The sequence below is a fragment of the Balaenoptera physalus genome (assembly GCF_965194825.1).
Source record: "Balaenoptera physalus genome assembly, chromosome: 3".
Lineage (NCBI taxonomy): Eukaryota > Metazoa > Chordata > Mammalia > Artiodactyla > Balaenopteridae > Balaenoptera > Balaenoptera physalus.
The window spans coordinates 7,509,299-7,535,962 of record NC_138890.1 but is presented as its reverse complement, the minus strand read 5'-3'; the positions used below and the strand labels follow the sequence as shown (position 1 = coordinate 7,535,962).

The following is a 26,664-nucleotide window of genomic DNA, read 5'->3' as shown; positions in this document are numbered from 1 at the left end:
ATGCTCTGTAACGATGCCCCTAAAAGCCATTGTTGTTCCTGGAAGACCAGCTGGTCCACCTGGGTCTGGGAGGACCGAATGGAGACTTAGCCCAATGATCTGGGGCATCTCCCTGGTGTGACTGCCACAGCCTCGTGGGGGAATGAAACACTATGGCTGGGTTCAGAACACCCAGGTGGGGCCTCAAGCTACTGCCTTGGGTGGCCCCCCCAGAGGGCCCCTCCTTACTCCCAGCACAGCTGCCGGGCGCAGGCAGGACCCAGGGGCAGGACTGACAAGCGTGCAGCCAGACCGCCACATTCTCAGGCCCTGGAGCGGAGAATGTCACGGTGGGTCCCCCCTCTGGTCACGAGGTACAGACGCCGGAAGACAGGTTTGTTAACACAGCCCCACCACTCAGATGGACTGACGGGGCATGGGTCAGCTAAGGAGAGGCGACAGGAAGAGGAAGACAGGTCACGTGGGTGGCTCTCCGACCCAGCCGGGCAATCCCTAGCACTCACACAGGGGCTGCAAAACTCTTGGGCTCCTGGAGCAGGCGGGCCTGGGTGCACCTGTGCTGGCTGGCCGCTGCCCCTGCCACAGACAGCCGGGGCTGGTGCCTGGTGTGGCCACTATGCCCAGGGTTGGGGGACGGGGAGAGGACGCTCCCCACACACCCTGTCCTTCCTTCCCGTATTTAGCACCAAGGATCTCCTGCCTTTTGAATGGGGGTTAATTCCTTCCACCCGCTGCAGATGTACGCCCCACACCGCTGTGTCTTGGGTGGTTTGAGAACAATAATTTGGATAGAACTGATCTGCGACATCAGTTAATTTTCTCTAGACCCTTCCACCCACCCCACCCAAAGCCAAAAACACCAAGGAGAAGGACGTGTCCCACAATGCAGGAAAGTAAACGCGCGAAGGCTTCTCAAGGAGGCTGGAGGACGGGAGGTCCCCTGCAGACGCCCTCTCGGAAGCCCACCACCTCGGCTGCCCACGACCAGCACTGAGCGCATCCTCGCCCCTCCGTCAGCGTGGGAATGAAAATGAAGACGCCAAGGACTGAGGGCTTGTTACTTTAACATGTATTGATTAAAAAAAAATAATAATAATAATAAAGGGGAGGGGAAATTTTCAACGTCATTTCAGGATAACTATTTCCTGGTATAAAAAGACATTATTCTCAAACAATAACTTTCTAGGAAAAAAAAAATACATCATGCAATCAAAGTTTTAAAAAGTTTCACTGAATGTTTCAAACCCCTGGGAACAAATTATGTAGTAACCATTCTGACCAATTTTTTGCCTGACTGAATAAACGCAAAATTTTGCAAGTCAACGCAGAGGCAGGCCTTGCTGCAGAGAAGTCTGCTGACCAGAGCCAAAACTATACTCATTCCCAAGAAGGACTCCCGCCAAGAGACGGGGGTCTCATTCAAGAGCCAGAACGCCTCTGTGTGCCTCTGCGCACAAGGGAGAAGCCACACAAGCTCAAGCCTGCACTCTAAGGTAAGAGGGCAGAAGCTTTCCAGGCCTTCTGGAATCTGCCGTGGATGTGCGCCCAGCAGCACAGGCCCTGCTGAGGCTTGGCTCTTCACTGGAGAATTGTGCTATGTATTAAGCTCTTCCAGCTTGATTATTTTTAAAGCCCCATTAAGAAAAAAAAAGAAAAGAAAAAAGGAAAAAAACCTCTAGAATCCCATGCATTTGCAGGTGTGATTACGACTTGCAAAATTCCACGTTCTCTCTTCCTTAAAGCCTGTCTGTTTCTTGCACTAATAGTGGAAGCACAGTTTTGATACCTTTGAGAGAGTTCACCTCTAGCTAAAGCAGCCACAGAACATTGCATCCCGGAACAAGAACCCACCAGAGCATTTACAAAAGGTGGAAGAGGTTCACTTCGCACAATATACAATTCCCCAACGTTCCCAACGTTTCACATGCTTATGAAAAAACAAAAGAAAAAAGGTCGGTTGCTCTGGATTCGGATGTGGTGAAATCGTTACTGTCAAAGGCATCAACCAGATTTGGGAATTTGTTAAAAGGTTAAAAATTCATACAAAACCTGCTGTAAATTAAGACAAAGGTAGATTAAAATGCATTATTATCTGTCTCTTAAATAAAGTAATGCTTTCCATAAAAAGCAAAGGTGGGCTTTTGCCTTGATGCTGACCAACGCTGGCTCTAGAATTCTGTGCAATTCTGCACAAAAAACGCATTCTCTGAAAATTGTTTTCCACTTATTGTGAACTTCAGTATGACCAAGTTCAAAGGCAAATCACGATAAAAACTGCCATTGTCTTAAATTCTGCAGGCTAAGAGTTTCAGACAAGCTGCGGTGACAAGCCACGGTTGAGAAACCCAGTGAAGCACAGGGCACAGCACGGACACTTTGGGTTTTGGAGTTCGAGAAAATTGGAGTAAAAAGTTGATTTTGTGTGCAATACTTTTAGATGCTCTAGGAAGACCCAAAATCATGATAGCCGTAGCAGTCTGTGAAAAAGTCACCTACAAAAGGGGGAGACAGAGCAGAGAAAAAAAATTAGAATTCTTTTGAAAAATGGCACAGAGCGCCACATTTGAAATTCATGTTTTAGATTTCTCTGCTCCTGTAACCCCCCAATGAAGGCTCCTTCTCAAGACAAGAGCTGTGCACTGTCAGGAAAAGTATATTCACAGGATTGGTGCTTCGCATGGCTTAAAGCAGAGAAATTTAAAATTCTGACTTTTAATGAACTTTCAAGTCACACAAGTGTGTGCATTAACATTTAAAGAGTAAATTACACTTCTGCAGGATGGGGGGAGCTGGAGGACCGCCTGACCTAACCACCGAGAATGGGTGCCAGCTGCCCTTAAGCCTCAGGGAGGCTCCTGCTGCTGGGCCACCCGGCTCTAACTCAGGCCACGGGAGCTAAGCTGCAGCTTCTCCCCAAGCTCAGACAAAGAGAAACACACACTTACTGTAGCCAGCGGTCGCCGAGTTGCCTCCATACCCATAGCTGCCATACCCGGCGCCTGAAAGGGAACAGACAGGGTCACCAGGGCAGGAGGGGGGTCTGCCAGCCCCCCTGCCTCTTCTGGCATCTCAGTTGGCCCCAGGGGTCCCACCCACTCCAGGGAGCAGGCCGGGCCCACTGGGACAGCACAGGACAATGGTCCTCACCAGCATTCATGTAGCCTCCATGGTTGGCGCCACCAAAGCCTCTCCCTCTCCCTCGACCTCGGATGTTCCCTCCTCTTCCCCGTCCTCGGAGATTGGGGGGCGGGGGCACTTCATTGTGCATGGGGCCCCCCATGCCGAACCCAGGGTTATGTGGCTAGACGGGAGAGAAGACAGACGGGTTACATTCGCCTCCCACTCGAATCACCAGAGAATACACGCCAAGGTCAGAGAGCTCCGGGGTGACCGCTCACCTTAGCAGCAAATTTCGGTCCACCTCTCACAGGCACGGGGGCTCTCTTCTTCTTGTTGGCCTCGAGGGCCAGAGGGGCATCGGGGAACAGTTTTTCTAGCGCAGCAAGGGCGGCATATGCTTTGGCCACCTTTTTGTTTGAGCCAGCGCCTTGAAACTTCTGTCCGTCCACCTCGACCTGGGAAGAACACATGCGTGTCTGGGGTGACCCAACACCCACCTTGGGACGGGGGGGACTCTCCAAAGACTCCAGGCCCCCACAGGAACCGCCCCCAGGACCACTAACCTCCATGACGAAGCGCTTGTCATGGCTACCCCCTGTCTCTGAGATGAGCTCATACTTGAGGCCACGCCTCTTCTCGTTAAGTTCCATAACAGGGTTCTTGCCATGCTTGGTCAGGATCGGCCCCTGCTGTTTTACGTTCTCAGGGAAAACAGAAAAGAAAACCAACAAACTCAGCTAAGGGCTTTCCAGCACGTGGAGGAGGGCAGCCGCCCCTACGTCATGGCTGAGGAGGCCCTCCACTCCATTTACTCTGCTGTTGCCCTCGCAACTCCTGTCTCCAGAAATCATCTGTGGCCTTCCCAGCAATGGGACCGCCTCCACCCACACCCCATCTACCAGGGAAACGGCACATCCTCGACTGCAGGCCACCCCAGTGCAGCCCCAGATGCTGGGTCAACACCAGCAAGGGCCTCTCGGCCATGGCTCAACAGCTCACACCCAACTCCCTCCACAGGCCCCTGGACTGGAAGGTACACTCTTGGGGTAAGAGAACGAGGACCAGGAACTGTCCTGGTTCACGGGACCCAGGACCGCCTGCTGCTTCCTGCCGGGCACTCCAGCACCCACCCCGTGCTCACCTCGGCAGTGGGATCTGAGGGGAAGGCAGCGCTGGGGGTCGAGACAGCTTCCACCACAGGTGGCGGGGCCACCACGGCTGGCTTCGCCTCTGTCTCCTCAGCTGAGTCTTCCCCCTTGCTGGAGTCTCTGCCTTCGGCACCCGTGGGCAAGCCCATGTCCTGTAACACCTGCAGGAGGGAGACCCAGGCCCCCAGTGAGGGAGGGCTCAACCACGCAGAACCCCTCCCACACCCGGGATCCTGAATCAGAAGCGCCTAGGGTGGCGTCCAGCCAACTGGAGGAGCTTTCCTGTAGCTCCCAAGACCACCTCGATGCCCGGCCACACTAGGGGGCCCTCTGCCCATCAGCCACAGTGATGATGGCGTTCTTGCCACGTGTGACTTGGCTACCATTCGGAAATCTAACCATTTCAGTATGCGCATGCCCTCCTTTAGCCTCGTGCTTAAATGGGACGATGGCTCTGAAGGGGCGCAAGATGAGGGAAGTGGTTTGCTGTCGTACGACGCTGCCGCCGTGCTCACCTTAACGGCCACGTGCAACTTGGCAGTCTTTTTGGAGGGCCCAGAGGCCTCGAATGAGTTGCCGTCTACCTCCACAGACATGGTGAAGATGGGGGCATGAACTGGACCGGTCTGGGAAACCAGTTTGTACTGCAGCCCCGGCTTGAGCTGGTTCAGTCTCATCAGGGCGTTCATCGCTTGGGGAGGCTCTGCTTTCTCCTCTAGAGAGAACACACCAATGTTGCTCTGGAAAGTCAGTCAATTCTGAACCGGGCAGGGGAACCTCTCCTGACTGCGCCCTGATGCACGACGTGGAGGACTGGGCAGGGGACTGGGCGGCCGCACGTGCCGAGGCCTTGCCTGCCCCACTCCCAGGAGCACACCACACCTGCGGTCACCAGCTGAGGCACCCCACTTGTGTTCCATACCCATGTTGTATTTATTTAACCATTCTTAAAAGGACTTAAGTATCATGTCCGAGAAAGAGAAGGTAAAACGAAGTATCCCACTCACTTTGGGGTGAACCTTAATTGAAGCCACGTGGAGAGTAAAACAAGGACTATGAATGAATACTGGTACCTTTCTTCTGAATCTTCTTCTTCTTTTTGCTGGGAGACTTTTCCTCCCCATCTTCCTCCATTGGGCGTTTCATGGGCGTAATGGCGTAGGTGGTACTGGGGGGTATTTGAACTGAAACGAGACAAGGACGGAAGCAGCTGAGACTCCAGTCTGGGCTCTGCTGGGAGCGTGCGATGATACCGCCCGCCTGGGCATGGGCACTGCGCCATGCTTACCTGTGTAGTCCACTGGGTTTTCATTCTTTGGTTTTTTGGGCATCTTCGAAGGCAGGGGGTCCATACCCAGGACCTTATGGAGCTGGCCAAACGCAGCAAGTCGCAGAGCGTGCTGGAGAAGGGGAAGAGGAACCTGACTCAGCCGCCCTGTGTTCCCAGCCAACGTGTGTGCTCTCACTAATGCCTTCTGGAAGGGGTGGGAGCTGAGGGGTTGCTAACGGTCTCCCCTATAACAGTGAGGGGTCCCCCAACAGCCAGGGCCCAGCCTTGCTGTGGGGGAAGGCCAGCCTGTGACCACCCCCCTCGAGAGGATTACAGGAGACCCCAACCTGGGGACTGGTTGCCACACGGAGCCACGTGGTGGGCCTGCGAGGGAAGGACCCCTGGAGCAGTCCGCACAGCAAATACATCTCCCCGCTGAACTCGGTGTCTGAAAACAGCACTCGAGCAGGCCGAGGGGGCAGGCGACAACCACGCGTGGCGCCAGGGGAAAGAAGCAACCCAGATTGGGGCACCCTGTATCAGGCACGATCCCTTGACCTTCAGAATCCCCAGCCTGAGCCTATGAGTCCAGTGGCTACCCTGAGAATACCCAGTAATGGAACTGGAAGCCAGTGATTACAGACTGGGTAAGGGCTCACGTTGGCAATGGCGATGACTATACCTGCGCACTCTGTGTGATATCTTCCCGTTGCTGTCTGTCTAGATGCCCAATAGCATCAGTGGCTTCTTTTTCACAAGGGTCATAAATGCCAGAACCATCTGAAGGCAGGAAACAAGGAAGATATGCAGAGGATTATCTTTTAGCATCTCCGAAGAGTTGTGCTGGCTGAGGGAACCAAGTGCGTTACCCCCCGCGCCCCATCCACACCCAGCTCTGGAAAACACACCGAGCTCGGTGACCCACTCGGCATCCAGCCTGTGAGAGAAATAATCCACATGTATCTCAGAGCGTGGAGCTCGCGTGGGAGTGGGTCACCACTGCCCCGGATCCGCCCTGAGTCACAGCTGCGGAGCCGGCACAGGGCTGGATATGATGGTGCAAGAGGGTAGTCACATGCTTCATCCCTAGGGGGCACGGGGCTGCTGCTGCCCTAACCCGGTCCGGGGACCCGCCAGGAAGTGGCCTCAGGGCCTCAATCCCTGTCCTTTCCCTGCAACTTGCAAAGCACAAGGCCCCAACCTGGCATCACGATGCCTGAAGCCAGGCACTCCAGCACTCTCCGCAGGGCCTCGCCGGCACCCATTGGTCTGTTGGCTGTGCCGATGGACTTCTCGCAGAGAAGCTCGAGGGGCTGAAAGGCAAGAGGGACAGTTAACCAGTGTCCAGGAGGGAATTGGCTGATGCTGAGGAGCTGTTGTCGTGTGTGTGTGCGTGTGTGTGCGCGCGCGCGTCGAAGACAGGACACCTAGAGTGGGTCTTAACCAACTTTTCCTTAACGGACCAGACGTTAAAGGGGCAGCCTGTGTGGGCCAAGAGGCAAAGTTGAAGCTGTTACATAGGTACTTATACTTAAAATGTAGCCATTTAAAAACATAAAAAGCATTCTTAACTATAGATAAACAGGCAACTAGCCAAAATTGGCCTGTGGGCCTCAGTTTGCTGACACCTGTCCAAGAACAGCTACAAAACCTTCTTCACGGAGTGCAATCCGTCATAGTAAGTGTGCCACCTGGCCGGCCCCTGACTAGGTTGAGCTGTGTACCCCTCCATGGGAGTCTGGTCTCGCTCTCATCCCCACCCAGGGTGTGGCACACAGTAGTTGCTCAATGAGCAGCTATGACTGGAGTATCGGCCACACCCACCCTGACGGGCCACTCCAGCCTGTTTACCATTAACATATTCTTGGGATCTGGGAGGTCTCTGCACACATGACCCAGGGTGGCTATAGCTACAAAGGTGCCTTACCCATCCTCTGAGGGGACCCCAGGTGGGAACGCGGGTGCACAGGTCCCTCAGGACCCGGATGACAATGACACACGACTTCAGCCCGTTGGCTCTGGCCTAGAGGAACAAAGCACAGGCTCTTCACACCAAGGCACCTCCCCGAACACAGGCAAACATGAAAAACGCAAGTCTCAGGGTGCTACTTTGTCAAGGGTAAACGGTGAACGTTCACGACCATCAAGTGTGTGGTCGGTAGCGATTTCACCGAGTGGACGAGAATGATGTTACTCTTGGCACAAAGCAGCAGCTACCCACCTACTCAGTCACAAGCCTCCTTTGGGGGTGTCAAATTTGTCTATGCGTGCTCCTTTAGCAACTGCACGCCTGCAGGTGCTAAGTTCAGCACGGTGCTCTTCAATGTTACCGAAACTTTATGGTGAAAATTAGCCAACTTAAAACTTAGGAATTCTCTACCGAAAGACAAATAGAAGAACAAAATGCAAACCTGGAACCACTTGGCGTGTCGGAGGGACGCCAAGGCAGCAAGGCATTTCTGCCTGTCCAGAACGTCCGGGGGATCGTTGACTGATAGCGTTTCTATTCATGGATGGAATAAGAAGACAAGGTACAGTTTGACCAAGGGGTTTCTGTCAGGTGGAAAGGGGATGTGGCAGCTTCCTAAAAGGGCAGCTGAGGCTCCCAGAATCTCAAGTCATCTCCACCCTTGACCAGGGAAGGAGACGCTCAAGTGCATTTAACTCTGCCCCAAGAGGAGATCGTAAAAATCAGAGGCCCCCTCCAAAAAAACAAAAAAACAAGAAACAAAAAACAACAATAAGAAAAACAAAAACAAAAGTGGGAAGTTACTCTAAAAGGAATAATCCCATGGGGGAGGGGGACAGATAGGTGGATCCTATCTTCTAGTAGAGACTATTACCTTGCTTCCTCCCCAGGATCTCCCAATAAATTAGCTATGCTAAAAAAATTCATTAGCAAAAAACAAAACCAAAAACCAAAAACCAAAAAATAAAAATAGGCGGGGGGTGGGGGGGGGAGTAGAAATGCACTCCCTCTCTGCTTCCCACAGGCCTTCCCCTGAGGCGTCTACGGCAAAGGGGACCACCTCCACCCACCAGGCGGGACTGCCCTAGTCCCAGCCCTTGACAGAGAGAGTCCTGTTGGTCAAAGGTCCAGCGTCCCTAAATCGATAAACTAGAAGGGCTCTGGTAGTGAATCAGGTATCGGAACCGAAGGTAATCAAAGAACAGCAACAAGGGCACAGCGTGAGCCTGTGCTGCAGCAAAACCAGAGCGTTTGTCGTTTCCGCCATCTGTGCATCAGGGGTTTGGATAAGGCCTGTCACCTTTACTTTGAGGTGTGAGAGTTGTGACTGAAAAACATCCACCCAGAGATGTATGAGGGGCCCTGGGTGGACTTTGAATCGTGAAAGCATTATCACTGTCTGAGGTTCAAAGACTTGATTTGAAAATCGCTCAATTGTTTAAAACTTTATCCAAAACTCTGCATCAGCTCTTTGCATTTCAATCACTGCAACTGATAAAAGCAGCCAATGGAAGAGGACAAATGAAGAAGCCCTCGGTTCTGCTGCAACACAAGCTGTTTGCACAAGTCCAATGTGATGCTCATGCAGAAACCATCTGGTTGTCTTCCATAATTTAAAAAGCCTATAATCACCAGGGACACGCTTTTCCAAGGCCAGAGACTGGCTCAACAGAAAAAAATCACATTTAACACCGATGAGAACATCCAAGGATTAAGACAAACAAAAATGGTGCAATCCTCTAGGAAAAGTGCTACTCACTTTTAGTGCAACCGTTTTGTCAAACTCCCAGGACTGAAACCGAGTGGGAGATGTGATCTCAGAGCAAAGCAAAAGGTGGTCAAAGCTACACCACTATCCTTTTATCAAAGCAGTCTAAAACTGAATAGCACGTTTGAATCGTGAGGGAACACCAAGTTGCCAGTGTCCTGCTGGCCTTTCTCAGCCTCCCTACCTCCAGCTAATACTTTCTCCATTTCTTCTCTGACAACAGGGGATGTCAGGTGGATGGTCAGGGACAATGGAGGCTCTTTTGTGTTTTTTATCACAATCGCGGCATCGTCGACAGATTGGAGTATTTCGTACTTGTCATCTGTAACAGCCTACAAAAGAAAATGCAACTTTCAAACGCACTTTCCCCCCCAGGGCTATCGACAGTTCTGTTTAGCTCCTGGTTACCACAGCAGACAGGCCAGTTTCTTGGGCTGTGACTGACAGCAGTGCCTTCAGCTAGGGCTCAGGACCTCCCTCCTGCTGGACAGGTCTCTGGCCATCTTCCAGGCACTCCAAGGAGGAGGTGACTACTTAGAGGAGTGATTTTCACGGGAAGCTTTATAATGCCAACGGTTAAGAGAGTTTAGGGTCTGGGACAAGATGAGGGTGTGAATCCTCATTTTGTTGCTTGGCAGTTGTGTAACTTTGGACAAATCACTTCATCTCATCAAGATTGTGGTTTCTAATTTGTAAAATGGACTTAGTGACACGACCGACAGCACAAGGCTGCAGAGGACTTGAACCGGACACTGCATGGAAAGCACAGCACCCAGCACAGGGTGGGCATCCAGCCACCGCTATTTCCACACCAGGCTGAGCAGCTATCACAGAACGTGGGATGATGAAAACTGTGTGCGCTAAAACAGTTTCATCATATGACGCCTATAAAAGCACGTACTTGCTGCAAATGCACGTGTCTATAAGAGGACGCTCACAATTGTGACTTCTGCTTTCTTCTTTATACCAGTTTATATGCCTTGATCAAGAAAACTCGAGCGTTTTTGATTTTTGTCAAGAAAAACAAAGTAAATACCACATTACAGGGAGGACAAAGGCACTATGGAAAACCTAAGTTGACTTTTCTCCACCTCAGCACTATGGACGCTCTGGGCCAGATCACTCTTGGTTGTAGGGCTGTCCTGTGCACTGGAGGACCTCGAGCAACATCTCCAGCCTCTACCTAGGAGATGCCAGTAGCACCCCACTCCTCCTGCTGTGACAACTAAAACTACCTCTAGACTTGCCACATGTCCCCTGGGGTGCAAAATCTGCCCCAGTCAAAAAACACTAAGCTAAATTGATAAAAATATACTTTCTTTGTATCTATCTTTAAGTACTCTTTACAAAAATTGTCTTTCCTTTAGAAACATTTACGTCAACTTAATTTTCTTCACTTAATATACTTTTTATAGACAAAGATTAAAATTAACTGACCATTTCAATTCTGACCTCTGTCCAGAATCCCCAGTTGTCAGTCACACGTGACAGTACGTGCCTTCACTCGTGACAGAACATACCTTCACACGTGAAAACGAACAGTGTGTCTAAGAAATGAAGTCTTTACTTTCTTCTTTTGCTTATCCTGTCACTAAATCCAGGGTAAATGTGTCCCGAAGAGGCACCGAGTGGCAGTGACACTCAGAGGTTCTGAAGCCCCAGACCTCACCAGCTGGGTATATGTGGGGTCAGTTACTGAGCTCCCCACACCTCAGCCACGTCTTCGAAAATACTTAGATAATAAAGCCCTTATATGTATAACTGATTCACTTTGTTATAAAGCAGAAACTAACACACCATTGTAAAGCAATTATACTTCAATAAAGATGTTTAAAAAAATAAAAAATAAAAATAAAGCCCTATCTCAGTCATTATGATGAAATGATAGAGCTCTTCTGGCCTAGAGGCTGGTGTAGTCAATGCTCAAGAAATGCCAGAGGCTATTATTTACGTAATACTTTTGTAATGAGACAAATAAATCGGTTAAAAAAATTTTTTTATGTCCAGCTTTGCGTCAGGGAGGAAGAGTTAACAACTGTGCTACCTATTCATCCACTCACCCGCCCATCCATCACTGGAGTCTGGATGTGAAGGTCATGCCCAGTGCGGCCCAAAAACAGTGCAGCCTTGTGCATGGCAGGCACTGGGCCCTTCTTGGCTGCCAGAGCATCTGGGTGGCTCTGCAGCGTCCTGCCTGTTACCTACAGAAGGTGTGAGCACAGCAGGTGCAAGGCTGGGTTTGGAGCGTGCCTCTTGGTACACAGTGCGGTTGGGCACCTCTTCCCCTGACCACCCTCCAACCCCAGTGGTGGCGGTCACACTCACAGCCAGCTGGATGGCCAGGTTGTCAGCCACCTTGTCCAGGAGGGCGGTCGTGGGCTTCTCCTTACACAGCAGCACCAGCTCCAGGTCCAGGTCCCCCTTGAGCAGGAGGCCCTTTGCCACGAGGCCAACACGCATCACGCCCCTCAGGGTTCTGGTCACGTGCTCTGACTTCTGCTCCCTGAGGAACAGCCCAACATATGCTCAGTGAGAGATTCCGTCTGGCCAGAACCCAGGGGTCCTGGAAAGGCTGGAGTTTCTTAGAAAAGGAGGTGCTCAACCCTACCCTGGCCAGTCTCCCTAGAAAGGAGAAAGGAAAAAACAAAACAAACACACAAAAAACAACCACCCTACAAAACCAACTTACCCGGCCCCTTCTTTGGTCTCGTCCTCTGGGGGCACATCCATATTCTCGGACTCGGCGTGATCGCCGCTGCCTTTCTCCTGCTCGTCGATCCAGTCGGACACAGCTTTGAGAGCCCGCTCCGTGTGGGACACCATGTTCTGGACTGCCTCCAGCTCCTCTTGTGTTGGATAAACGGAAGAATGCTTTGCCATCACATGGCGATCATCATTCACAAAAATTCTCACTGGACGCTGGAAATGTGAAAAATTAGTTAAAAACAATGCAACTTGACGCTTATCTTTTAAGCTGTACAACTGAGAATTATGCATATGAAAATAAAACTATATGAACATATCTGAAAGCCTGAGAAGGACAACCGAACATAACAGCTGTGCTTTCTCTAGGTGGTGGGAGTATGGGGGCATTCACTTTACACGTTTCTGTATTACTAGAATTGTTACACTATGTACTTGAAAAAAGTCCAATGAAAAATGATTACAGATTCAAATGCTTTGGGGAGGCAAGATAGTGAAGGGGATTAAGAGAAACAAACTATTAAGTATAAAATAAGCAAGTTACAAGGACACAATGAACAGGATGGGGAAGGTAGCCAATATTTTATAAAAACTTTATATGGAATATAATCTACAATAAGTATCAAATTACTGTTGTACACCTGAAACCAATATGATACTGTAAGTCAACTACTTCAATTTACAAAAAAGAATCAAATGCTTTGGGGAAACACTACAAACATTTCTGTACATGAATGAAGAAACAGTATCTATGATTAAGAAAAAAACTTTCTTACCATTTTTACTTCTTTTTCTGTAGTGTCTGGAAATCAAATTTTTGCTTATCTTTTCAAATTGTGACAGATTTCCTTGGTGTTATCAATACTTCAACTATCTATAAGATCAGAAAATCTTTTTAGTTTCACATATTTCATCGATGGATGAATCTTAGCAGTCAGATATTCAGCAGGATGCAAGCGGTGCTGCCTCAGGAAGGAGGTCCGTCCACACAGCAGGACACATCTTTATTTCCAAGTAACCACTAAGCCACGGTACAAACAACTAATTATAAAATTCCATAAAAATGAAAACAGCTGGTTTCTAGAAGGCGCGTCCCACTTCAGGCCCACACTCAGATGATTTTTACTTTTTAAAAAATCCCTTTTCATCATTATCTTTATATAAGTATGCCAATTTTTACAAATAAAAAATAAACCTTTTAACAAGCCTCCAGAAAATGGTACAGGTGAAAATGTTCAGCAAAATCTTGGTATTTGGAGAAAAGAGAGGGAAAGAGCTCTGGTCCTTGAGGGTAATGAAGAGATGGAAGGAAAGCAGGAAACAGAGGGGCTCAAAAGGCTTCTGTAAACTGGAGAGGCAAGAACCTTCTGAAACGTCAGGTGGATGTGGCCACCGCAGCACGTGGACACACCTGTGGGTTCAATTCTGGAGTGGTTGAGACAACTGAAATACACAACAGAAGTCTTCAAGACAAACGTAGCTATAATTACAATTTTGGACTCTAAATAACATGCTGACTACAACCTACTCAATTCCCACTCTATGCAAACAGTCTGGTCCACACTGAAATCTTCCAAATGAGTAAACAACCAAAATAACCCCATCAGCTTAATAGGCAACAGATGAATCCACCCATTCCCTCCAGCCACATAACAGCTGGCCCCTTCGATCCACACCAGTTACCAGCCAGGGCAGCAGGTTCATCTCGGAAACGCACCCTCTTCAAGGATAAACTCTGACATGACTAGCCAGAACAAGAATTTCCCACAATGCTTCAGGACTACCTAGCAATCTCATCGAAAACTTAAGGGTTCCAAAGCAGAACTCGAAAATCTAAGCGTGGAATGACAGGCGATGCCCCTGCAGAGCCAGGCAAAAGGACAGGTGGCGTCAAATGCTTCTTGACATGGGAGGGAGGGAAGGGAAGAGTGGAGAACCAGTCCCTGGGCTCAGCTCCTGGCTGTGCCTGGGCCCTTGGTAGTCACCAAGTGGGAGCTTCTGCAAAGATGTGGGCCTGAAACTTTGCCAGCTGGGCCACTACCTGTGTGGCCTTGAAGTTTCATTGGAGTTTCCTTCTAACCTGCAACATGAATCTACTCCTCTACCTCTTCAAGGGAACTGTGAAAATTAAACGAGTTGACCTATGGAAAGCATGGAGCATACATCCCACAGACCCGCAAAAACAGCACCAACTTCTGCTACACAAGATGTACATCACTGGCTGTTGTAGGGGCAGAGCACATGCAAAAGCACATCCTGTATTAAGGAATAATTGTTCATTCAGTTAGGAACGAATGATATTACGGTTGTGTTTGAAAAGAACGTCTTTGGGGCTTCCCTGGTGGCGCAGCAGTTAAGAATCCATCTGCCACTGCAGGGGACACAGGTTCGATCCCTGGTCCGGGAAGATTCCACATGCCGCGGAGCATCTAAGCCCGTGCGCCACAACTACTGAGCCTGCACTCTAGAGCCCGCGAGCCACAACTACTGAAGCCTGCGCGCCTAGAGCCTGTGCTCTGCAACAAGAGAAGCCACCGCGATGAGAAGCCTGCGCACCGCAACGAAGAGTAGCCTCTGCTTGCCGCAACTAAAGCCCGCGCGCAGCAACGAAGACCCAACGCAGCCAAAATAAATAAATAAAATACCTTATTAAAAAAAAAAAGACAAGAATGTCTTTATCTGTTAGGTACATATTTAAGATAAATTTATGGCTTAAACTACATGCCTGGTATTTGCTCTAAAATACTCCAGTGAGGTGGGGAGTGGAGAAGGGAAAAGGATAAACCAACACTGGAAAATGCTGATACCTGCTGAAGATAAGGATGGGTATACTGGGATCATTTGTGCATGTTTGAAAATTTCCATAATAATTTTTGTTTTTTTTTTTTAAAGTGAGTAGTAAACAAGAATTCTTACAAAAGTGCCACCATGGCAGGTGATCTAAAATTTAAAGCAAAGCTCAGAAAACCAATTCTAAACTGACAAGAGGCAGGCCACCAGAAATCACAGCTGACCGGTGAGGAGTCCATGTGAAGCAGCCGCCATATCTATACTGACACTTCATCAATCTGATAATGAAGGGTGATGCTTAAAACTGTATTTACTTATTCAGAAGTACTCAGCATGCACCTCCCCTGTGCCAGGCCCTGAGCCAGACGCTGGGACAGTGATGAACACAGCACGCAAGTCCCCCATTCCTGTGGACCTGGCCAGCGAGTGTACCTTAAAGGAGAAACGCCTTCCCTCCAAATCCAACATGGTGCCTGGAGCCAATGCATCACTGTACACTTACCATCTCTTCATCTTACATTCTTCCTCCACCACAGATATCAAATATAGAGACTTGAAAATAACAGAGCTTAAAATGAGATCCCAGGTGACTAAGACCTTTTTATTCAGGGTTTTGTAGGACTGATATTGTCTAAAATCTTCTAAAGGGAGCTCCTGGAAGAAATGGTTGATTCGGCACCTGATGCACAACTATGGTGGGTGAGCCTGGGTCACACTGCAGTGTCAGAAAGCAAGGAAACATGCACAGATTACTGCAGGCTTGTCCAAAGGACAAATGAGCTGACCTGTAGGACTTCCACTGGCTACATTTGGGGCAACTATCAAAAAAGAAAAAGGAAAAAAAAAGCTTCCACCTAGATGAAGTTCTCGAACTCAGCAAAACAGCCAAAACTCATCAGCGGTTGCCTCTGGGGGATGGTGGCAGGAAACACCTGGGAAGGGGTCCTGGAAACCTTCTGGGGTGATGGTCATGGTCTACATCTTGGTAGTATTGGTGGGGACATGCACTGGTCAAAATCCATTGAATTGGATATTCAAGATCTGTACATTTACTTCAAAAGAAAAAAAATGTAAATAAATACTGGACTCTAGTTAATATTTAGAGGAAAGACTACAACCTTCTGCTACTTTGAAAGCATCGTAAAGATACATTGTTAATTATATTTCAATAAAATGAAGTGGACTGAAAGAGGAAAAGAACAGAGAGATGAAGAGAGATGTGAAACACAACTTAAGTCAGATGTCAATGGCAGATGGGACTTCCCTGGTGGCACAGTGGTTAAGAATCCGTCTGCCAATGCAGGGGGACACAGGTTCGAGCCCTGGTCCAGGAAGATCCCACATGCCGCGGAGCAACTAAGCCCGTGCGCCACAGCTACTGAGCCTGCGCTCTAGAGCCCTCGAGCCACAACTACTGAGCCCGCATGCCACAACTACTGAAGCCCGTACAACTAGAGCCCGTGCTCCGCAACGAGAAGCCCGCGCACCACAACGAAGAGTAGCCCCCACTCGCCACAACTAGAGAAAGCCCGCGCGCAGCCACAAAGACCCAACGCAGCCAAAAATAAATAAATAAAATTAAATGAAACATTAAAAAAAAAAGATATTCACTGTGTAAAACATCAGCCCATCACAAGCCCTCAAGGACATTTGTGCGCCCCCAAATGCTCCTGTCTTCAGCAAACGTCCCGCAGCGAGGTTTCCATCTGCTGTCTTCACTGCTACAACTCGGAGCATGGCTGTGGCCTCTGCTCCAGCAGGCTGCCTCACTTGAGAGGCAGGCCCAAGAAGGGACCCCTAAAGGCTCACTGGGCTGTGGCTAACTCTGATCACCACCCTTGGCCCATCTGCGATCCTTTCATCCCCTGGCCCTCCTCCCTCAGGCCAGGCCTTAGTGGCGATGGCTTTTGATTCAGGGGGACAAAGTGAGTAAGAGTACTTATTCTGTGAACTAAAGCAAACACGTAAAAACTGAAGTCGGGAATTTCCGGGCGGTCCAGTGGTTAGGATTCTGTACTCTCAATGCCGAGGTCATGTATGAGTTCAGTCCCTGGTTGGGGAACTGAGATCCCACAATCTGCGTGGCAAAGCCAAAAATAAATAAATAATAAAAACTGGAGTCAATACTTCTTTGCAGGGCAACAAAACCAGCCTTACTTGCCTCTGTGTAAGCCTAGATCTGTCACCCAAATCAGCCTCTTGGAAGCCAGCTGCTCCAGTCTTGAATACCAGAGAGTCCACCTCATTTAACCTCCTTTTCAAGATTTTGAGGAATACCGCTGGCAAGAAACCCACAATACCCACCTATACATGCAACACCCCACTGCCCCCTGCCAATATAACTTTAAACCCAAGCCTTGAAAGGCTCACAGAGCTGCTCCTGCAACCTCATTCAGGATTCAAACCAGGCCCAACTGAAGCCTGATATTTACCAGCCCAGCCTCTCTGAAAAGAAGTCCAAGAAAAGAACGAGTGAAGAGCGAAGAATCAGGATCTTAAAACAACCTGTGTGGTTTTGGAATGTTCTAACATGCAGGGATCAGGTTCCTTTCTTTTGTTCTCAAAACCAGCCCACCCAGAGCATGCAGAGTTATAGAAGTTTAAACCACAGCATGCGGTGAGATGACCATCTCTCTGACCTCTCACTAACTGGAGTATGCCGTTCATGACCACTTGCTGTTGGGAAAAAAACGTTCCCAAGTCAGCATGTGTGGATCAACACATGTCTGTAGAATCAATGAACAGGTGTAGTGACAACACCCCAACAGGTATGGCCCCACCTATCTTCCAGAGTAAATTCCCCCATCCAGGGTACTTCACAAAACCTTAGAGGCCCAGTCACTCCTGGAATGGTCCCAAACTGGATGCTCCTCTTAAAGAGACCTAAATAGGCTTTAAAAGGTACAGGACCCAATGCTGGTTCCCTGACCTCTGGAGATATAATCCTATCCTGGACCGCGAAGTGAAATAATACACACAAACAACTTGTAAGTGACTCCTTAAACTTTTACAGATTCACATCATCGAGGATATATGGAAAATAATTTTAACAAAGCAACCCAGCCAGAAGACGCCAATCTAAAATCTGATTATGGATGCCACTCTGAGAAATTTTTCAATTCAAGACATATCTTAAGTCCAGTGCAATGGCTCCCAGTTCTGTCCCCAACAGTGTTTTTACTGGTCCATAGGGAGGTATAAAGTTAGGAATAAAGATGTTCACAAATATTTTCAATTTAAAGGACTGTCCTTGGGACTTCCCTGGTGGAGCAGTGGTTAAGAATCCACCTGCCAGCGCAGGGGATGTGGGTTTTAGCCCTGGTCCAGAAAGATCCCACATGCCGCAGAGCACCTAAGCCCGTGCGCCACAACTACTGAGCCCATGTGCCACAACTACTGAAGCCCGCGTGCCTAGAGCCTGTGCTCCACAACAAGAGAAGCCACTGCAATGAGAAGCCTGTGCACCGCAATGAAGAGCAGCCCCCGCTCGCCACAACTAGAGAAAGCCCACGTGCAGCAAACAAGACCCAACAAAGCCAAAAATAAAATTAATTAAAGAAGAAAGGACTGTCCTTTACTCTAAACTTATTTTCTTCCTATATGTTCAGTATTAAAACATCCTTTTTTCTTATGAAAAGGTGGAGATGAAGTATGTTAACTAATTAAAAAGATATTGTAACTGGCAAATGCAGGATGTTTCCTAAATTGCTTCTGGAACTATAACTGGTCTGTGAGACCCAGGCCTAGAGGCCCAATGACACCGTGAAACAGCCACAGGTCTCAGAAACAGAAGCCCCAGGTTTGTGCCCACCTGGGCTTTCCAACCTGGCCACTATGGAACCTCCAACAAATCACTTTATCTTTTCAGAGCTGGGTCAAAAATGAGATTAAAACACTACCTACACCTCAGAGCCGCAAACAGTAAGGATTAAAGGTGACAAGGTGGGAAAATGCTCTATCAGCTGTAGAACTACAAATGCAATGTACTGAAGGAGTAATTTCAGCTACTCTTGGATGAACCAACAGAAATACTTTAACATCTGCCCGTGAAAAAACAATATTACAGCAAAAAGGTTTAACGTGACTCCAAGTGGGAATTATTAAACTCTTTTAGCAACATGCCCTTCAGGCAGCAAGGGGGGGAAGGGAAGCCAGCTTAGAAATCCTTGAGGGGGGAGGGGCAGGCAGAGGCAACCATCCCCTGTGTTCCCATGGGGAAGCCTCAGATTTTTTTTTTTTTTAATTTATTTTATTTTATTTTTGGCTGTGTTGGGTCTTCGTTGCTGCACGAGGGCTTCCTCTAGTTGCAGAGAGCAGGGGTTCTTCGTTTCGGTGCACGGGCTTCTCACTGCGGTGGATTCTCTTTGTTGTGGAGCACAGGTTCTAGGCCCACGGGCTTCACTAGCTTGTGGCACGTGGGCTCAGTAATTGTGATGCACGGGCTTCATTGCTCCAGAGCATGTGGGATCTTCCCGGACCAGGGATTGAACCCAAGTGCCCTGCATTGGCAGGCGGATTCTTAACCACTGAGCCACCAGGGAAATCCCCAGGTTTTTTAAAAACTAGTTTCTAGTTAAGAAAAAAAACAAAAAAATGACTGTCTCTCAAAGGATGTTAAATATTAACATACAAACTAAATTATTTTAGTGGGTAAGAGTTTCTTTTTCAAATGAAACTTTTTAATTTTGAGATATTGTAGCTTCTCATGCAGCTGTAAGAAATAACAGAGAGATCCCCCCTGTACTCTACCCAGTTTCCCCCAAAGGCAACATCTTGCAAACTCTAGAACAATATCACAACCGCAATCAGATACAGACTGCTGAGGTCACAAGGATCCCTCCTGTTGCCCTTTATAGTCACATTCACCTTCCAACTGTCCCCCCTCCCCAATGCCTAACCCCTAGCAACCACTAATCCTTTTAAGGTTTCTGTAATTTTAGCATTCCAAGAATGTTATATTAATGGAATTGTAAAGCATACAACTTTTCAGGATTGGCTTGTCTCTTTCAGCGTAACTGCCTCAAGATTCATCCAAGTTGTGTGTGTATTGACAGTTTATTCTTTATTATTGCTAACTAGTATTCCATGATAAGGATGTACCATAGTTTAACCATTCACCCATTAAAGGACATCTGGGTGGGTTCTAGTTCTTGACTGTCATAAATAAATATTAAGAGCCACTATGAGCCATGGGGCCAGGCTTATCATTTCCATATTAGGGAAATTTAGACTGTTTTTTTTGGAATTATGAATACACAGTAAGAATTATTAACCTGCAAAAGCTCTGAAAAGCACTGAAAAGAAAAGCAAGCCTAACTTGCCACATTCATCCTTTACACACACACACCAAACACTCAGATAAAAGAAAGAAATCAGTTCAAAGGCAAGCAGCACAAAAGCAAGTGGCCTAGCAGATTATCCCAGTAAGACCTTATCCTTGAGCTTGAACCACAATCCTAATGGAAATCATATGAATGGCTGTTTCAAGGAAAATTACCATGAACCTCAAATTGCCAATAGCACCTCTTCTCATTAATCACCTAAGATTAAAAAAATAATCTGGAACAAATTTACAGACTCTAAAAAGGACACACATTCAACTTTGTAAATGATCCTTTGTGATCTTATATGGACAAGAAAATATCCCTTGGACAGTAAACTCATTTTATTGTTAAAACTAGAGCCACATTTTCAACTTCTTCATTATGGGGACATTCAATGAGAAGAGAAAAAAATTAAATTTCAACTGGACATCATTTCACAAAACATCTGAAAACAGCTGATGTTAAAAGTCTGAATGAAGGACTTCCCTGGTGGTCCAGTGGCTAAGACTTTGCACTCCCAACGCAGGGGGGCCCAGGTTCGATCCCTGGTCGGGGAACTAGATCCCAAATGCTGCAACTAAGACCCAATATAACCAAATAAATAAATATTAAAAAAAAAAGTCTGACTGAATTTCCAATTGCTATTTATAGTAGTATCACCTAAAAAGTGATGTCTAGGAAAAATCCCACAGAGATTTAATAGAACATAACAATGGCAAAGAACAATTTCTTTTAGAAAGTCAGCACACTGACAAGCCTCCCCAACAAATATATGCCTACCCTGCTTTCATTATTATTTCTGTAACACTGTTAACACCACAGAGGCAGCACCGACTTACCCTAAATAACAAAGTAGGAGGGAAACTAGTGGCTTCAGACAAAATTGTCAAATGCTGCAGCAGAAGACTAAAGTCCGCCTCATCTCTTCAGGGTCGCAACCCCATTTCACTAATCAACAGTGTGTAGGCTCCCGTCAAACCACGATTTGACTCTAATTCCGAACCCTGCCACTGGAAAAAGAAATCAAATCTTTCTGGCCCAGGACTTTGCTAAAATCAAATATAATGTATAATAATATACAGAGGGACTTCCCTGGTGGTGCAGTGGTTAAGAATCCGCTTGCCAATGCAAGGGACACAGGTTCGAACCCTGGTCTGGGAAGATCCCACATGCTGCAGAGCAACTAAGCCCGTGCGCCACAACTACTGAGCCTGCGCTCTAGACCCCACGAGCCACAACTACTGAAGCCCAAGCACCTAGAGCCTGTGCTCCGCCAACAAGAAAAGCCACTGAAATGAGAAGCCCGTGCACCGCAACGAAGAGTAGCCCCCGCCTGCGGCAACTAGAGAAAGCCCTCACGCAGCAACGAAGACCCAACACAGCCATAAATTAATTAATTAATTAATTAAAATAATAATAACAATACCCAGAGCCTAAAAATCCTAACTCCTGAGAATATTCGATCAAAGCAACATGCAAATCAAATATCACCATTTTGTGGGCCATACCTGCTAATACTAGATGGTGACACCTTACACATCTTTCAAGACTGCACAAGGTTAAGCAACTTAATGACAAAACGTAGCAGGAGAGCAAGTCCAAGTTTCCAGGGGAAAGGAATCATTCCTCTGAGATGTAAAAGGTGAAATCAGGAGGAACTGGGGAGAAAGATGAGAAAGGTAAATAAGAGGGAGCCGCCTCAGCCCAAAGAAAACTTCTAAAGTCTTTTTCAAAAGTGAGCACACAGGGCTTCCCTCGTGGCGCAGTAGTTAAAAATCCGCCTGCCCATGCAAGGGACACGAGTTCAAGCCCTGGTCGGGGAAGATTCCCACATGCCGCGGAGCAACTAAGCCCGTGCGCCACAACTACTGAGCCTGCGTTCTAGAGCCCATGCGCCACAACTACTGAAACTCGCACGCCTAGAGCCCGTGCTCCGCAACAAGAGAAGCCACTGCAATGAGAAGCCCGCACACTGCAACGAAGAGTAGTCCCTGCTCGCCGCAACTAAAAGAAAGCCCACATGCAGCAAGGATCCAATGCAGACAAAAATAAATAATTTTTAAAAAGTGAGCACATTTCCAACTCCCACATCCTGCTGAAGCCTACAAGTGCTGCCTATGTTTAACCAAAGAGAAGAGGCTTATAGACTTGTAAAAGGCTCTTTCCTCGTCAGCAACTCCACCTGTCCCTACCTGGCAAACTTAACGAGGAGAACATGAGCACCATATTTGTGACATCAAAATATTAACAGCCAGTGGACTTCCCTGATGGCGCAGTGGTTAAGAATCCACCTGCTAATTCAGGGGACACGGGTTCGAGCCCTGGTCTGGGAAGATCCCACATGCTGCGGAGCAACTAAGCCCGTGCGCCACAACCACTGAGCCTGTGCACTATGGCCCGCGAGCCACAGCTACTGAAGCCAGTGCACCTAGAGCCCGTGCTCCGCGATGAGAAGCTACAGCAATGAGAAGCCTGCGTGCCGCAATGAAGAGCAGCCCCCACTCGACGCAACTAGAGAAAGCCTGCGCGCAGCAACGAAGACCCAACGCAGCCAAAAATAAATAAATAAAAAAACCAAAGTGTTCTCCTTAAACTGAGGGAAAAAAAAAGATATTAACAGCCAGGACTCCCCTGGTGGCACAGTGGTTAAGAATCCGCCTGCCAATGCAGGGGACATGGGTTCGAGCCCTGGTCTGGGAAGATCCCACATGCCATGGAGCAACTAAGCCCGTGTGCCACAGCTACTGAACCTGCGCTCTAGAGCCCGTGAGCCACAACTACTGAAGCCCATGCGCCTAGAGCGTGTGCTCAAGAAAAGTCACCACAAAGAGAAGCTCGCGCACCACAATGAAGAGTAGCCGCCGATCACCACAACTAGAGGAAGCCCGCACACTGCAATGAAGACCCAACGCAGACAAAAAAAAAATAAAATTAAAAATACATAATATATATGTATATTAGCAGCCACTCCTGCCAATATTTTTTTGTTTGTTTTGACAAGAAAAAAATTTAAGAAAAATAAGAGACAACCTTAGATTCCTCACTCCCAGGAATATGGGCATCTCCTCCAGTACAATGGAAGGAGTTAAAGGAATTTTTACCTACAGGCACTGAACAAGTTCAATCAGGAAAAAATAAAGAAAAACTGCAAATGATTAGGCACCACTCCACTCCAGAAACAGGGAGATTCCCAGGCTGGCCCAAGCTTCAGCAGGGTAGGGAGACCCTGATAAATCAGTGCCCAGTGCTAGCAAGGCCAAGCCTGGCACTAACTGCCTGCCTCCAATCAATTCAGACAACGCTAGGGTCTGCACAGATTCTATTCACAAATCCCAGGGACCAGGAGCTGTCCACAAGGCCAAGAGACAGCTCAGGGGTAAAGACCCCAGGACTAGTGACAGGGATAGTAGCATCTGCCAGTGCCCTGGGGCCTTTTCCCCCCCATTCCAGCTGTGAATGAGCCTCTGGTTCCCACATTTCATGCACAGTCTGAGCGGCTGCTGTAGCTACATCCCATGAGACCACACACAAAGCACAGTGGCAGCACTGTGAGCAATCCGTGGAGATTCCAAACCACAAATACCTGAGAAAAAGAGCCTAAAGTCGTAAATTTCAGTCCTAACTTCGGGTGACACCTTGTGTTTTCCCATGGACTCCAAATATGCCAACCAGACCACTCATTTTAAAGACATCACAGTCCTCAGCAATCATAAAAAGATTCAGAATCACCGAAATGTCTGAGTCTGGAAAAGGTTAACCAATGCTTCCTTGCTGATCGATCAGGTCCCCTAGGCAGAATCCCAAGCAACTTTCAAACAGTTTTGGAAATGTTGAGAAGAGATGGCTTACTCTCCCTAGGTTTAGACAGTGAACTGGGGGAGAGCACGCTGATCACTGTACACCCCAAATAATTCTCCCAGGCGGAGTATTACCCGGGACAGAACCTCAAGAGCAACCCCAAGAATCTGTCACTCAACTACTTGAGAAAATAAGGTAGAAAAGGGAAAGGGTTTCAAGCTCTCATCCTTGGGTCCCAATCTTGCAGGACACTCAAATATCGCACCAGATCACAGTTTTGGGGGAGAATGAATGCCAAGTCCTAAGCAATCTGGAGAAAAATTCAACATCGATGAAACACCTGAATTAAAAAGAAAAAAAGCTTAAACCCTCCGCCAAATCTGGCTCCTGATCTGGGGGAGGCCTAGGTAGCCAGAGATTTGGGAACCCCATGAAGCCTCCTTTGCAGTCCAAATAATGACGGGGTTCCAGGGAGGGGGTCTGCCTCTCTGCCCCACGTAAGGACAAAGGAGGCTACGTTTCCCGCCTCGGGAACCTGCGACCCTCCTGGAACTCGGGGCGGGACTGGGACAAAGAGGAGGACAGATGGGAAGGGGGGTCGCCCCCGCAGCGCGGGTCAGGATGCTCCCGGCCGAAGGGGGGTGTGTGCTGCCGGCACGTGCGCGCGTGCGCGCGTAGCGCCACAACAGACAAAGCCCGGCTCGGGGGAGGCGGCGGCCGGGGGCACGGTGCGCGCGCACCCCCCGCGAGAGGCGCCGCCGCCGGCCGAGGGGCCGCGAGGGGGGGCGGATGCGCGCGCACCGGGCCCTCGCCGCCGCCATTTTGTTTCCTCGGCACAATGGGGGAGAGTAACGGCCGAGCGCGGGAGCAAGGCTGGCAAGGAAGGAATGAGCCAGGCGCCAGGGGGAGAGGACCGGGCGGAAACGGGGAGCGCGGTGCGCCTTAGGCCTTGTCACCGCCACTCTTCAGCCGAGCCCGCGCTGAGTGGGAGGACGGGCGGGGGGAGGGGGAGAGGCGGGAGCGGGCCCGGCCGCCGCCACATTGACTCTTACCTTGTCCGCGTCCCCTTCTCCGACCGCAGCCGCCGCCCTCCTGCCAGAGCCCGCCGGGGTCTCGCCCCAAAAGCCACGCGGTGCGCACCGGGCTGCTGAGTCCAACTGCAATGGCGAGAAGAGGAGGAGGAGCCGGAGCCGGGGCCGGGGGCGAGCAGGCGGACGCGCGCCGGGGAGGTGCGGAGCCACGTGACCGGTCGGAGCCCCGCCCCTTCGCCGCCGCGTTGCCGCTCGACGCAGGCCCAGCCGGAGAGGAAGGGAGGGACAAAGAGAGAGAAGGAGGCGGGCCCTAGTCACGTGACAGAACCGTAGGCGTTACGTGGCGTCGGAACGTTTCCTTCCCCTTTCCACGCCTCTACTTGATCATGTGACAGTGGCAAATTCAGCGTTCTCCTTGGTCACGTGACAAGGACCTTGGCGCCTTCCCGTTGTCGTATTGGTAGGCCTGCGTCATGTGACAACATCGCGGCTCTTTTTTTCAATGGTGGTTTTTGAGAGGCCATTACCACGTGAGGCAGGGCGAGCGGCTGAGTCTCTCTCTGCGGCTACTAGTTCACGCGCCTGCGCGGACGCCATCTTACACTCGTTGAAGTACGTTGGCGGAAACGGGTCTTAGAAGCTTGCGTGTGAGCGTACTCACAGTGTTCTCTGTAGAGGAGGTTCGGCCTCCAATCGAGGGATTCCCGCGGAACTTCCTCCCCACTGTGCGCATCTCCTGCGGGAGGCAGAGCAGACTCGAGGTGCGTGTGCGAGGAACGGGCGGGCCGAGCTCTTCGCTGCTGCTCTGGGACTGGTGCCAGCGCGCGCCCGGGGTCTTTGGTGTTAAAACTTTATCCGGTGTAGCGCCCAGCCGGATTGCCGAGCTTCTGAAGGGCAGAACCGAGTTGGTCGGGATCTTCCAGTCGTCCATTCACAGCTGGAGAAACTGACGCCCGATCCAGAAAAAGACCCAGCTGGAGACTTAACGGTCTTTGGTGGGAGAGCTGGGGCTGCGACAGAGATGCTCGGCCAACCACTTCTCAGGGTTAATAAGTAAAGCTACCGGGGACCGAGCGCCTTTTGTTTACAAGACTGGTGTCGTTGAATCCTCCCGAGCGCTTCGTGAGATCCCCGATGTACAACCTATGCATAAACTAAACCCCACTCACCTCCAGTGTCAGGATCAAGTTGGTGCTCGACAGGCGTCGTTGTTAGGCAGGTTGTCGTGTGCGAGTATGTGATTCAGACACTGCCGAGATTTGGAGCAAGGAGTAGTTCAGAAGGTTTCCTTCCTAAAGAAGGCGAGAAGTCGTTCAAAACTTAAGGCCTGATAACGGATTTTCTTTGCAAAAACGTAGGGATGGTGCAGCTAATTTGTTAAGAATGCAAGATCCAGGGTCGCCCTAAGTTTGAGTCTCCCGGTGTGACCAAGAATAGTGCGCCTCCCTGAGCCTCCGTTTTGTTATCTACAAAATGGTGATGATTTCTTAAAAGCACCTGGCACAATTCTTTGCGCAGAACAAACGCCCCAAAATGATAGTTGTTATTAAGATAAGGTGTAAAAATGTGATTACAGAATGAGTGCATGCTGTACCTATCACTTTTCATTTTTGTTTACACTTAGATCTTGAACCAATAATCTATTCATATGATATAAATAAAATGTCAAATGTGCAAAACGATGTGAGAAAACAAAGTCAGTTTGTCTCCTCCAGACACCCTCCTTTTTGGCAACCATTGTAA

The 26,664-nt window shown here is 49.0% G+C and overlaps 1 protein-coding gene across 7 annotated transcripts in view; it reads right to left on the bottom strand.

The window, feature by feature from the left end:
- Positions 1-25,150, bottom strand: part of ILF3 (interleukin enhancer binding factor 3) — a 28,240-nt gene extending 3,090 nt beyond the window's left edge. For 2 of the 7 annotated variants that reach the window (XM_082454885.1, XM_082454887.1), the window contains exons 1-17: positions 24,943-25,149; positions 12,755-12,852; positions 11,965-12,194; positions 11,601-11,778; positions 9,460-9,607; positions 7,950-8,041; positions 7,466-7,561; positions 6,740-6,851; positions 6,221-6,318; positions 5,557-5,668; positions 5,342-5,452; positions 4,784-4,983; positions 4,262-4,429; positions 3,684-3,809; positions 3,399-3,575; positions 3,148-3,301; positions 2,946-2,999 (exon numbers count right to left, since the gene is read on the bottom strand). In XM_082454885.1, coding sequence (XP_082311011.1) covers positions 2,946-2,999; positions 3,148-3,301; positions 3,399-3,575; positions 3,684-3,809; positions 4,262-4,429; positions 4,784-4,983; positions 5,342-5,452; positions 5,557-5,668; positions 6,221-6,318; positions 6,740-6,851; positions 7,466-7,561; positions 7,950-8,041; positions 9,460-9,607; positions 11,601-11,778; positions 11,965-12,194; positions 12,755-12,757 — 2,059 coding nt within the window. In that variant the 5' untranslated portion in view covers positions 12,758-12,852; positions 24,943-25,149. Of the gene's footprint in view, positions 1-1,052; positions 2,493-2,945; positions 3,000-3,147; positions 3,302-3,398; positions 3,576-3,683; positions 3,822-4,261; positions 4,430-4,783; positions 4,984-5,341; positions 5,453-5,556; positions 5,669-6,220; positions 6,319-6,739; positions 6,852-7,465; positions 7,562-7,949; positions 8,042-9,459; positions 9,608-11,600; positions 11,779-11,964; positions 12,195-12,754; positions 12,853-21,600; positions 21,751-24,942 lie in introns of those variants that run through there. The other 5 variants (XM_082454884.1, XM_082454888.1, XM_082454889.1 and 2 more) reach the window with 5 other exon arrangements.
- Between the last annotated feature and the right edge of the window lie 1,514 nt (positions 25,151-26,664).